The sequence below is a fragment of the Sprattus sprattus genome, assembly GCF_963457725.1.
Source record: "Sprattus sprattus genome assembly, chromosome: 13".
Classification (NCBI taxonomy): Eukaryota; Metazoa; Chordata; class Actinopteri; order Clupeiformes; family Clupeidae; genus Sprattus; species Sprattus sprattus.
The window spans coordinates 22,565,942-22,580,144 of NC_137911.1; the positions used below are offsets into that span (position 1 = coordinate 22,565,942).

The 14,203-nt window shown below is 41.4% G+C and overlaps 2 protein-coding genes across 2 annotated transcripts in view; both read left to right on the forward strand.

Annotated features, from left to right (window-relative positions):
* rsad2 (radical S-adenosyl methionine domain containing 2) lies at positions 1 to 2,155 on the forward strand (the record flags this gene model as incomplete). The annotated part of the gene is made up of 6 exons (XM_080850527.1): positions 1 to 343; positions 485 to 646; positions 928 to 1,157; positions 1,407 to 1,556; positions 1,835 to 1,867; positions 1,991 to 2,155. The coding sequence occupies 6 exons, from the start codon at positions 1 to 3 to the stop codon at positions 2,153 to 2,155; spliced, it is 1,083 nt and encodes a 360-aa protein (XP_080706653.1).
* Positions 2,156 to 2,563: 408 nt separating this feature from the next.
* The window catches only part of rnf144aa (ring finger protein 144aa), a 31,354-nt gene continuing 19,714 nt past the window's right edge, over positions 2,564 to 14,203 (forward strand). The window contains exons 1-2 of the mRNA XM_080850347.1: positions 2,564 to 2,634; positions 2,999 to 3,279. The gene's annotated coding sequence lies outside the window, so the exon portion shown is untranslated. The remainder of the gene's footprint in view (positions 2,635 to 2,998; positions 3,280 to 14,203) is intronic.

The following is a 14,203-nucleotide window of genomic DNA, read 5'->3' on the forward strand; positions in this document are numbered from 1 at the left end:
ATGTTGCTAACAAATCAGTTTGCGTTCGTTAAGATGGGAATGATGCTTTGCATCAGCAGTATCCATGACATTCTCGCCAGTATTTTGAAGAAAGTGTGTTTTTGGGTGGACAAGCGCGAACAAGTGTCATGCAGAAAAGGTGTAGGTCTTATTGAGAGTGCAAATGAGAAAAATCATGCAGAAAAGACACCTGAAGAAGATGTCACAACGCCAACAAGTGTCAATTATCACTTTACCAGACAATGTAATTACAAGTGCGGCTTTTGCTTTCATACGGCGAAGACATCCTTTGTCATGCCAATTGAGGAGGCAAAGAGGGGACTGCAACTTCTAAAGGACGCAGGTGAGGGTTTTTTTTACTCGTATTTTTATTCAGTAAAACATTGCCCAGACTATTCGATAAAAAAATGTTGTGTGAATGTGTCCATGAGGTGCAACGAATAAAGTATGATGCGTTAAGGTAGTCTGTTGCATTTTCTCACAGGACTGGAAAAAATTAACTTTTCTGGCGGAGAGCCTTTCTTGCCTGAAAGAGGGGACTTTTTGGGTGAGATGGTGCGGTACTGTAAAGAGGAGCTTCAACTTCCCAGTGTCAGCATTGTGAGCAACGGTAGCATGATCAAGGAAAGATGGTTCAAGAAATATGGTAAGATGCTCTCTGTATTCTTTGTATGTACCTGCAGGGGGCAGCACATACTTAAAATATATAGCAGTGTCACCGAGTTCTGACAACCTTTTAACATGACAAGTTGTTGATATTTGAGCTCGACAGACAATCAAATGTACATAGTTTTGCTAAGGGCTGTGGGCCATTATTGCAGGTCTTGCAATTCTGTTTTAATTATGTGGTGGTTGCATCCACGCAAGCCCCTCTGTTTTATCAAGTTGGGCCAGGAGTATGATCAATGTAATACTGTCTCTTTAAAGGAGAGTACCTGGACATTCTTGCCATCTCCTGTGACAGCTTTGATGAAGCTACCAACCAAGCCATTGGTCGTGCCCAGGGCAAGAAAAGCCACATTGACAACCTGTACAAAATACGGGGGTGGTGCCAAGACTACAAGGTGGCTTTCAAACTCAATTCGGTGATCAACACTTTTAACATTGATGAGGATATGACTGAAAACATCACCCAGCTCAACCCTGTCCGCTGGAAGGTAAATATATTTGTATTCCCCCTTAAATCAAATATATGAATATACAAAATCCTCTCTTAAGATCTAGACCTACTAGTAGTCTAATCAGTCACCTTGAAGACAATTTAATTTGAGATTTGTTTTTATATAGGAACCACTTTTAATGTACAATGAATATAATCAACATACAGTATGTACCTGAAAAAATATGTATATGTTCAACATATCACCTATTTACAGCAAGTGACTTTTGCTTTATGTCTCACTAAGGTGTTTCAGTGCTTGCTGATTGACGGGGAAAATGCAGGAGAGAACAGCCTTCGAGAAGCAGAGCGATTTGTTATCAGTGACCAACAATTCCAGGACTTCCTAGAGCGCCACAATAGCATCAGCTGCCTGGTTCCAGAATCCAATGAAAAGGTACATACATCAGTAAATACACACAGCAACACATAGAAACATGATGGGGTGATATCACCCACACATTTCAAGGTACACGTAATTCTATTTAGGTGATTAGGAAATGTATAGATATCATATACTATGTCACAGACAAGGAACTGCAAGCTATAGTACATTCTGCATAACGAATATGTTGCCAGTGGGGCCAAAGCGTACTATTATATGCGCCCGCTTTGTTTAGAAAGTCAAAATATGTGCAAAAGCCCTTTTTCTAAAGCCCTTTTTCTTTTTTTTAGATGCGAGATTCCTACCTGATTCTGGATGAATATGTAAGTGAATTCACATTCCCACACAGCTGCATTTTTTGGGGCAGAGTAATTTTTCCTTTAACTGCTATATGTACATCACCATGTAGGTATTTCTAATACTTTGTTTTACTATGTATTTTACAGATGCGTTTCCTAGATTGCCGAGAAGGACGGAAAGACCCTTCTAAGTCTATCCTGGATGTGGGAGTTCAAGATGCTATCCAGTTCAGTGGATTTGATGAGAAGATGTTCTTGAAGAGGGGCGGGAAATATGTGTGGACTAAAGCTGATATGCATCTCGAGTGGTGACTCATGTTACCAAGAAACTATAGTCTTTTGTTCCGTGTGTTTTGTTTGTGTTATGTTACTATGGTTTGCAATAAAACAAAATCTTTTAAATTATATATTTTTTTTATAAATGTGTACTTCTGTAAATACATATGTCATTTATTTTTCCAATTCAATTAATTTATCAGATAGGTAATTATAAAGACTGTTTTCATGTTCCCATGCATATAAACGTGTTAATATATTGTAAATGTATAATTTAGTGTTTGTTTAAGGACAAATGTAAAGCTGATGTGAACCTTTTTGACAGCCTAAATAAAAAAACAAATAAATTACATCTATTGGCCACCAAGTGGCGCAGTCGGTAATTTTATCAGAGATTTCCTACCCTCTGAAAAATGCAGTCAGTCTCCTGCTACAGCAATCTTACACAAATGGCGTCTTTCCAGTGCGTCGTACTGAACAGCTGATTCTCCCGTGTGCAGGATTTCAATGGTTAGGTAAATGCACAATATTTTCTGATTTCAGTCACGACAGTAACAGTTCTTTTGGCAAGGGACGCCTTTCTAACCGGCTAAAACCTAGCTTTGGAAAATTGCTTTTTAAAGCAGTGCCTGTGTTTGTTGTTTGTTAGCCTTCTGTGTGGGAAGATAGGCAGTTAGCAGGCTAGTGGTTAATAACAAACGCATCTCTGTAAAGTAAAAGGTAGACGGAAAGGTGACGTTAGGTAGCCAACTAGCTCGCGTTAGCTGTAAGTTAGCCAGCATACTCACGGCTCTGGATTTTCTACTGGACACTTAACGTTACTTAAGCCCAGGCTGTCTTTACTCGTTAACCGCTAACAAATGTTTCTTCTCTCTTTAGGTGAGACTCAAATGTCCTATTTTATCTCAGAACTGAAGTCGTCCATGGTGTCAGGAAGTAGCCACCGTTTGCACATCAGCTCATATATAACCTGCCATAATGCCACTTGAATAGGCAACGTTAGCTAGCTTACTTGGCTAGCTAGCGACTGCTGGCTGGCAAAGAAGCTGTTTACCTCAAACCTGATCTCCAGGAATTCAGGAAGAAGACATAGCTAGCCAGCGAATAAGAAAGTTAATTTTTTTAAAGTCCTCGGGGACGTCAAGTTCACTCGAAGCAAGGTAAGCTGTTATTGTATTTTACCCTTGTAAGTAGTTGCCCGAGTTCATGTTCCGTGACCACACCAGAGATAGCTGGTTCTAGTTTCAGTTTGGCGCGTAGCCTATGTTTTGTGAGATGTTATTTGAGCTGGGGAGAATAGGTCACTTTTAACCATAACATCTAACCAATTTAATGTGGCCATTGCATTTAATGATCAGCTCATAATGAAACGATGTGCAAGGTGTGTTGTCGAAGCTAACAAATGGCACAGATTTGGCCATGATCTGGCGTGCGTCCACGCCCACTCAAGTTCTGAAACACCGTATGCTATGTAGGTAACGTTAGCCAGCGCGCTTGCAGAGTGAAGAATTCTGTTACACTGTGCGTTGCCTCACTTCACCGTTCTCCTTCAGATAGGGTGACGTTCCCGCAGCTTTGCGGAAAGTTACCGGTAACCTTCATCCTTCATCTAACATGCTCTTCTCCTTTAAGTCGACATCGGTTATGATGACAGCATCTACCTCATTAATTTGTCCCAAATCTTCTGCTTCTGAATGCATCTTCAGTGGGAGCATGTAAAGGTCTGAGCGGGGCCTACCTGCTTTTCCGAAGTACATGGTATAGGTTACGATTCTGACTTGATCCTTACACCTGTCAAAACAGAGCACTTTGAATAAAGATGGGAATTGTATAGTTTACTTACTGACGTTAACTGGCAGGTAATAGTTAACTGGAAGTCAAATTGCGGTGGCTGAATGCAAAATGAAGAATCGGTCTCATTTAGCTTTCGCTTCCATCCATGCTTTTTTTATGATTGGACCATGGTCAGATCACTTTGGCTATGTTAACAACTAACATGGGACTAAGGTTGGTATGATGCCATTTTTTTAAATACTCCCAGGCTTGTTATGTTCAGGTTGCAAACAAACATTGCTATGTGGTGTTGAATTGCAGAATTCATAAAAATGTATTAATTCATAGATTTCATGGTAACAGTGTGCTTCATACCATCACTTCTTAAGTAAAGTGAGGTTCTTTAAAGGCAAGTAAACTCTGTGATCTTTCAGGCTTAAACAGCACCGGAGGCCTTCTTCCAATGGGTAGAAACACAAGAGGTGTTTTTCTATGTCTTCCTTCCATCACATTTTATTAGAAGAAAAAAGGAAAACATTTTGAGATCACGGTTTCTGCAGTGGTGACCACAATGTACTTTCAAGGGACATTTTGGGTCTAGAGCCACGGTGTTTTAACCGGGGGTATGATCGTATAAACATAATACTGTTTTGAAAAGTGCTAGATGGGTCTCTCCAAACAGGTCACTGTGGTGTTTGGATATACAAAATAATGTTTCTCTTTTTAAGTGTGAGAACTTACTCAGCAACATCCCTACAGTAATGTGTATGGGCAGCACATACATGTACACAACAGAAAACAAGATGTTGTTTAAAATAGGCTTGTGAAGTACAGACATGGCGCTAATATAAAATAGTCAGTGGAATTTATATTTTTGTCTATTGTGTGCTGGCCCACTCTGCAGGCAATCAGCCAACCCTTTTCCAACACCTTTATTGCTACTACCACTAGGCCCCTGCTGCTGCCACTGCTACTACTACTAGTAATAATGATTACAATTATAATAATGAACACAATAACGATGAAATAAAATGGGCCTTTTAAATCATGTCACAATTTAGCCAGCCTAGTTGCTGCTGTGCTGTAGAGCACTATGACCCCACAGGGATTATCCCCCAATTTAACAAGTTGGTTGTGCCACTCTTGTCCTCTCTAAGAAAGTTAATTGTCACTGTTCCATTAGTCACTGGCTGGGGGTTGCCATCTTCGCTCATGAACCCACCCGTACCCTGCAGATAGTTCTGCTCCAGACAGCCTTATTAGCGCTTTTCATCAGTCCTCAGCCACCGCAATTTCACTTCAAGTGGGGTTGAACCGAGTCCAACATTTCATGTTAGATGTGCTTTGTGTCTCAAGCTTCTGTCCTACAGCCTGGAGCACTCTCTCATGAGGTTTCTATCAGGCTTTTAATCGCAAAGTAACTGCAGGGTTTCTGTGAATTGGCACAGTGTTAAAAGAAAGGGTGAAGAACGGAAGTGTGGGTAATACTTAAATGTTTAATGATTCCTGTAATGTTTATTGCTCAGTAGACCACTTTGTTTAATGGACTGCATTGAGGTAAACAATTAGACAATATCTGCTTAAATTGATGGTAACATGAGAATACCGCGACACAATAGTACTCTGCTGGGAGCTAATGCAATTGAAGCAATACAACAGGCTATAGGTACATGTTAAATTCTATGTGTTATGGATAAGCGACGTTTTACATTAGTAGTAATTGGCCGTTTTATTTAGACTTATTCCACAATTTGTACTCCTTTAGCATGATCGAGGGGATTGATTAAACAAATATATATTTGTATTGAGTTTGAACTGAAAGATGTGTTTTGCAGAAGAATTAGGCAAGGTTCCAATATCTGTGATGATAGTGCGCTAACCTGGTGGCACCCTAATGACCTTCATTTAAACTGCTCATTCTGTTTCATAAAAAAGTATTATGAACAACAGGAAGGAGCTTATCAGGAAATAACAACAAATGAGCAGAGATAAACACAGTGAAGATGTGTACTTATGTCATTTGGGCCAGGAATGAAAGGAAAACAGAGTGGGTTAGGCCTAGATAAGCTCATTACTCATGCTCATCTGAAAGGTTGCACTTGCAGCACTATGGAGGGTTCATCATGGCATCTCCACCTTCTCTTTTAATGCATTTTAATACTCATCCTGGCTCTTAGCGAAGCGAGCTTTAACAAGCAACTGTTTAAGCATATCAAACACAGGCGTTCACAGGGGGGAACAGGATGTGAAGGTTTTTTTCTTCTTAGGTAGCATTCACTTTTTATGCCCAGCCCTGGGAGACTGACTCTTTCTGTTAGTCAGCATCTGCAGCCTAGAGTCTGGTGGGGGGAAGCAGAAAAGGCATGGAGTAGATGTGCCATGTGCTTGCCTATGGATGACATTTGCAGGGAAAGTAAGTGAGACTGTAAATGAGAAATGATCAGTGACAATTGAATCATGTCTGTTTTTAGTGTTTGGAATTGAATTGAATTGAATTTTTGAAATGCTACTTGGTTATGGAATTCAAACTTGGCCCTTCAAAACACAAATTGTGGTGATTTACCGATGATGGATGATATTATGACAAGTCTCACTTGTCTTGTCACTTACTGTGCGTATGTCTCCATAGTATTGTGTGACCAGTTATGACCAGAAGCACAGTAAGCCATATGTTCTCTCTACATGAAATATGGTTGCACTCTTGTTCAAGCATTGTTCAAGCTACTTGCTGAGGCTTTAAAAAAATCACTCCTTCCCTAGAACAGAAAGCTCCAGTTCCCCTTCAGTCGTTAGATGTTCTCTTGATATGTGCTTACACCATGTGTAAGTCCGAGTACACCAGTGCTCATCTCTTTCTTGACACGCAAATGAGTGACCAGTGGATGGCTGTGAAGATTGTTCATGTTGATGGAGATGGTGGTGACCGATACCTCGGAGTGCTTCAGAGCTATTTTCCTCCTAGCCAGTTGTTGGTCTTCCAAATGAGAACTTTGTGGCAGTTGAGGCCCAACTTTAGCTCCCCTCAACAGACCTATTAGTTCCTGCACGGTCAGCAAGTAGATAAGCACACATGTCAAAGGTCAAAACCTTCCTTTTTAGCGGTGGGGCTTGTGTTGCTTGGTTCCACAACAGGTCACAGTTATTGTTTTGCTGGCTTGTAAACCAGTTCAAGCTTGGCTGTACATCTAAGACAACTACCTAGACAACAGTTAAGATTGATTTTGTCCTCGGAAAATAGAGTAGCGATCTATGAGACAGTTAATGCTTTTGCTTATTTATGCTTGCAATTTTAGTTGCTTTTGAACACTGCATAAAGACCTTTTCTCAGGGTTGCCATTATTTTGTCAACAGCCTGCTGGTGCCTCTGACCAGTCACTCGTGTTGTGATGTTATGTCATGCATAACGTATTATTTAATGTCATTATATAAAACAAACCCATCTATTGACCTGCATCTGTGTATTAACTGCAGTTTATACAACGTTTATGCTTTACCTGGCAGATTTACTGTGCGTGTTACCTACGATCAGGTGAAGGGCCGCACACAAGTTTTTACCGCAGAGCTACAGACATTTTACAAAATCAATATGAAAACTGTGGTTACTAGTCAGGAAATTACAGCATGTATCCCCAATAATGTGGTAGGGGGAATTTGAGTCCTAATCAGCGATCCCCAAGAAGATTGCGTGCTGCAGATATCAAAGGATTAAGTCCATCATGAATTTTCAAACATTGTCAATGGACAGTATTCCTGTGAACATATTTTATTTGAAAAGACATGAAAAGAAATCTATTTTACCTGCAAACGCCATTCCGTTGAGGAAATACAGAGCCACTGAAAATACTGAGAAAATCAGGCCTGTGTTTTTGTTCCTGACTGTGAAAGAACAATTGTGTAATGTTCCCATGACTGAAGCACTGTAGACTCCAGAGAGAGGAGTTAAGAGAGTGGTAGTGTTGAATGAAAAATTGCGAGTGTAATTGAGGTCAAATCGATTGGATGTAGAGAGAACTGTGAGCGAAAGATCCACAGATTGAGAATAAAACAGGGATGGAGAAGTAAAGGGAGGTTATGGTTGAAGAGGGTGTTAAAAGTGGCCTGTATAGGGTTATAACAGCAAATTCAGAGCGATAGAACGAGAGAGATGGAGCGCTAATGATGCAGAGTCTCTCTGACAAGCCTGGGTGAGCTTGGTCTCTCTGAAGGCTCAGGAGCTCGCCACACTCTTGGATGCTGAACCTGTTGAACGGAGATGATGATGTAATATGTAGTCTGAGGCAGGCTGAGCCAGGGGACGTTTGGAAGCCTCTTTTAGCTTTACAGACAAACCATGGAGTGATTGCAAATTCTTTCAGTGTTATTATTTGGGAGCTACAGTTATCATGGGCAGTAAGCTGAGCAAAATCACCTGCGGATGTGCTGATCTGGCATTCAGGTTGCTCGATCTGGATTAAGAGGTAAGGCTGGGATTTCAAATTAGTTTCAGTCTCTCAGGTAAGATTAATGTGGGAGCATCAGAGGCTATTGTTGCAACAGATCAAGCAGATTTGCTTATGGCTCTCTTGAATTGATGTCAGTCCTCTGGTTGAACTGATGGTTCGCTGGTTTAAGGCTGCTCCAGGTCGTGCTCTTAACCGAGTGTTATGTGGGGTATTGTGCAGTGTCTCGCTAGTAAATTGCCCTTTCAGTCGGTGAGGAAAGTGGGGAAGTCTTCATGGAAGGTTGCAAACAGGGTCTTATGTCCCATACTAAATGCTTAAGACATGTTTACTTGAAGCTGCAGATGAGAATCTGAAGTAAGGGTATTGCACACACACATTTTTTTCTCATACAAAGATTCAGTCTTCTGTAGATGATATCTTAGCAATTTGCTGTAAAGTTGTTGTAAAGTTTTTTTTTTTTTTTTTTTTTTAAACGAAGTTACTGCTATGTCTTTTTGAACTAGCCAGTTGCTCACATTTAAGAGGTCAATTTGTACTGACCACAAAGGCATACAAACTGAAATTTGCAATCTTTGGATCCTATCTGTGTTTGAAGAAAAAATAAATATCTCAAACTCTGGTCATTAGCTTATCCTTTGTGCCAAAAAGTTCTCAGCAATTAGTAATGAGAGTATTTATTTTATAGGTCTTGCTTAATAATTCCCTGTCGGGGAGAGGTAAAATCATGATGAGATGCAGAATCATGAGTGACAACAGATTGTATGCACAGCCAACCGCAAGATGCTGCTTCCCACACATGTCAATAGGAATAACCACTTGGAGCTTGCCTGTCATGTCCTCTTAATTTCTTTAGACACAAGTGGTGTGCCACAAGGCTTTATGGGAGGGGAGTGTCTCTTTAAATTTCATTAGTTTTTTGTGATGGCAAGCATGATTTTTTACTTCCATTTACTATTGATGTTCTGGTAAGGAGATGATTGCTAATGAACCATGCTTAATGGAAAGACTTTTAATTTCGTTTATGACTTCAAAGCCCAAAGTGATCTGAAATGAGGATGAACAGAGACTTGTTTTGGGGTTCATGCTCTTAACCGAGTGTTATGTGGGGTATTGTGCAGTGTCTCGCTAGTAAATTGCCCTTTCAGTCGGTGAGGAAAGTGGGCAAGTCTTCATGGAAGGTTGCAAACAGGGTCTTATGTCCCGTACTAAATGCTTAAGACATGTTTAACAGCTTCAAGTAAACATGTCTTAAGCATTTAGTACGGGACATAAGACCCTGTTTGCAACCTTCCATGAAGACTTGCCCACTTTCCTCACCGACTGAAAGGGCAATTTACTAGCGAGACACTGCACAATACCCCACATAACACTCGGTTAAGAGCATGACCCCCAAAACAAGTCTCTGTTCATCCTCATTTCAGATCACTTTGGGCTTTGAAGTCATAAACGAAATTAAAAGTCTTTCCATTAAGCATGGTTCATTAGCAATCATCTCCTTACCAGAACATCAATAGTAAATGGAAGTAAAAAATCATGCTTGCCATCACAAAAAACTAATGAAATTTAAAGAGACACTCCCCTCCCATAAATGAACCATGCTTAATGGAAAGACTTTTAATTTCGTTTATGACTTCAAAGCCCAAAGTGATCTGAAATGAGGATGAACAGAGACTTGTTTTGGGGTTGACAATAGCACTGAGCACTATGCAATTTGGTGTCTGGTGTTGTTGAACGGTTTCGTTTTCTGTGTTAGCACTAAGTTCACACTGCGAACAGAAACTGAAATGTGGATGAACAGTGACTTTTGTTTTGTGGTGAACAATAGCACTGAGCACAGTCTGTGCTGTGTGTTTCTTTGCTCTGCAGGAAATGACCACAGGTTTACTTCTAAATATGGATTATGCAATTTTTAGTCTGATGTTGTAAAACGGTTTCGTTTTCTGTGTTCGCACAAAGTTTACTCTGCGAACAGAAACTGAAATTTGACTCCCAAAAAGGAGTTTACTACAGCCTAAACCAATGCTAATTTAGCTGATGGCATTTCAGTGGATCATGTGGTGTTGAGAAACACAAATAGAGCCAGAGGCAGGAGTCCCCCTGCCAGCCCCTCCCTACCTTTTCCTCCTACACACGCATAATCCAGAGGAGTCAGCGAGCACTTCGCTGCAGTGGGATGCAGACAGGCTCAGGGCCAGTAGGGTTGGCGCCATACCAGATCCTCTCCCAACAAGGCAGACAGGAAAAGGATAGGCAGGTAGGGCTGCTCCTAGGGTCTCCCCGTCTCACCAGTACCTGTTGTCGTTACTGTTTCGCCCATGAACACTCCACGGCCCCTCACTCATAGGCACACACACACAGACCGGCACGGCATTTCAGAAAGCTGTGTGAGTCAAGAATGCAGGGAAACGTGACGGCGTCATGCATTCCCAGGCAAAATGCCCACTGTGCTCGAGGACAAAAGGTGATTGTGGCAGGCTGACTGACAACCGGCCAGCAAGTCTAGGATCCTGAGAGCTTGGAGGGGAGTGCTAGTAAGATGATGGAAAGGCTCTTTTTTTTAAAAATTTTTTTTATTTAAATCCACCGCATAGTCCACGTTCAAGCAAAAAGAAACTGACATGCCACTGTTCACCAAGTACCCCATGGAGGCGTTATTAAAGAAACATCCTCTGTGGCACTCCCTGTCATACAGTCATGCCGTGCTGTGGAAGGGTTGCTCAGCAACTGCATGGCAGTTTAATGAAAGAATATGCTTTGCACAAGCCCATCAAATTATGTGTCATCTGTGAAATCATTGTTATTGCTAGAAGCGGTTGTTTGTAGTTTCCAGGGCAGCCAGGATTGTTCACAAAACACCTGGGTCTTGTTGACTGTGCCATAAGGCTTATGGAAGTTGAAAGAGGTCTTTGAAGAACAATCAGAGCATCTAGGTATGGCTCTCTAGAAACCATTCTCATTCAAAGGACTATTGCCAAGATAAAAAATGTGTCTCATAAAAGAAAATGGCTTTCATGCACCACTCTAAAATGCCGAAGTGATGATGGTCTTTTTCACCAATTCCAGGTGATGCCTTTCTCTGTAGTGAAGCCAACACGTCCGTCCACCTTATCACTGTGCTTCTTGTGCCCTGTGCCAATAAGGTTATGGTTCCATTACCTTTTGTTGGTCTGTCAGCAGGATTACGCAAAAACTACCAGGTTTTTTTTATGAAGGAGGAGGCCTGTAGCATGGGCCAAGGAAAAACCCATTACATTTTGGAGCAGATCCAGATCAAGGGGTGGATTCAGGATCTTTTTTCATTTTCTTTAACACTACCAGAGGGCTTTTTTCGACAAGAGTGGACTGCTCAGAACCTGGATGGCTGCACTAGGTCATTTTGCACTGCCGAGTTTCCGTCGCAGCAGCCAGTTGTGATGAGTCTGTATCCTTCTGGCGGGAGGCCAGGAGTGACCTTTTGGAAAGAGCGAGTCAGATAAAGAGCAGAACTGACACCTGCGAAAGAGAGGGCAGGCCAGGCACACATGGGGGGGGGGGGGGGGGGGGGGCAGGGTGGGCAGGATGGGGCATTGTGTGAGAGGGACCTCGCTGTGTTCATCAGAGCTCTTAACACATAGGACTGGGAAACCTTGCACCCCGGATTAGAACAGGTCCCCAGCTACCTTATGTGTGCCGTGAGCGCTCATACAATGTAAGTGCTGAGCTGTATCACATTTGAAAAGGTCACTTGTCAGCACACCACATGAAATAACAAAGTCTGTTTTGCAGGTCATGGGGGGATCTTGTTCTTTTGTAGCATCACAGGGACTTGCTAGGAGGTGCAATCTTTAAAACCATTCATTGTCTTTGCTTTAGTGAGAAGTTGGGGGAATGTGGTCAGGATGCTATTCATGAATGTCCAGTTGGAAGGAACATATATAGGGCTTCAGATGGCAACTGAAGAGGTCGCAAATGCACCTCATTTTTAGTTTTGTGACCAATTTCTTTCTGGTCAGTTGCGTGCGTGCGTGCGTGCGTGCGCACTGTATAGTGAACAAGTGCATTTTTCAGCTAGCATCATCGTTTATGAACTACTACATAGGCTAAGCTGTGCAGCAGGTTGCCCATGTCATTTTTCTTCACTCCTGGGAGAAGTGAATATCGTCTAGGCTACTATTTCCCTGGCCAGGGTCAAATGAACAGTCAAGTTCATTTTTTGTTGTAGCCACTAGCCCATTTTTTAGATATGAAAGTTAATTATGTGTTCTAATGTATATGGATGGGCTTATCAGCATTGTGTCCAATACTAAAATTGTCAGCATAGCTGGTGTAGTGGCTACAAGTTGAAGGACATTTTAGTTCATGATAACATTTGAAGGAAAATCTTGTTTTTATTTTTATCTTGAGCTGACATGACAATGCAACTCCCTGGGTTAGGAGCCAATTGAGTCCTGATTGTGTGGCAAACAGATTGCAGCTCTTTTTTTGTATGGCTTTATTCATATATTTTTTAATCAGCATTTAAAAAGAAAAAATATGTATCTCTTTTTCAATAGTTGTACATTCACAGACCCACTTATTCATTATAATGCAATATAAAAAAGGGACCTAATGGACCTGTATCACTCTATCCTGACACTGCTTACCTCCACCAAGGAGATTAGGTTTTCAGTGCGGTTTGTTTGTTTGTCGGTTTGTCAGCGGGATTATGGGAAACTGCCAGCCTGATTTCCATGAAACAGGCAGGAAGGATGTAGCATAGGCCAAGGAAGAATTATTATGGGGCGTATCCACAAATGACCCTCTAATGGAGCAGCTCCATAAATAATTTCTCACTTTTAATAACATTGCGAGTTATGAAGTACAATGAAGTGGACCAACCAGATTTGGAAAAAGGTAGGCTATACATGGGCCAGGGGGATGTATCATGGGTCATCTCCCAAACTGATCATCAGTAAAAAAGCCACCTCCTATTGACAATTTGAAATTAATCTAATAATTCATAAAATAAAATAAAAAGTTTTTGTCTTGTGACCGTACATTCAGTGACTGGGTAAGCTAACCATATAGCCACTGATTTTGTGTCTTGAAAACAATTGTATTTGTTTTCAGAAATGCAGTCGAAGCCTACAGGGTAGAGCATGGCACCTCTCTCATTAAATCTCTTGCTGGTTTCCATGAATTTTGAATCTTACTGATCAATGCTTCATTGCAACCTTATTTACCGTTACTCCCACCACTAACATTGGGTTAGAAATAAGGAGATCTGGCTCATTAATTTTTCTTTAGGAGCCAAGGCCGTCGTCACCTTCTCTCTCTGAGTCCCATGCTGCACTGCGCTTTATCTCCACAGCATGAAACCCCAGCCCCAACCTCCTTATGACACCTTTTCCTCGTACATGCACAGCGGCTCCCCTGTAAGGGAACACGTTTTTAAAAGTAGAAGTGGCTGTGTTCTGCATTGATGGGTACATTTACACATGATGTGCTGTTTATGTTAAACCTTTAAAGAACCCCCCGGGTGTTAAAAATAGAATGAGTAAACACAGCCCCTAGTGTGCTTTAAAAGGCCCCGCTCTCGGTCGGGAAAATGTATAGATGAATGTTTGGGAAAGGCACAGCAGGCTAATCTATGCCCTTGTTGCTTGTAGGTGTGCATTCCAGTTGAGCATATAACAGCCTAGGTAGATTATTAAATGGAGGTTACGCAATTCTTTTTGATGGGGCATTATGTAATTACACTGAAAGCTGTGCGACTAGGATCACATGAAAGCTGATGGCTTCCTTGACCTGACGCTTTATCTGTCACCAGCAATGTGGACTATTCAGTAGCACAGGTTGGTACATTTTAGTTCTTTGAGACTAGAGGTAAACTAAAAAAATGTTATTAAGG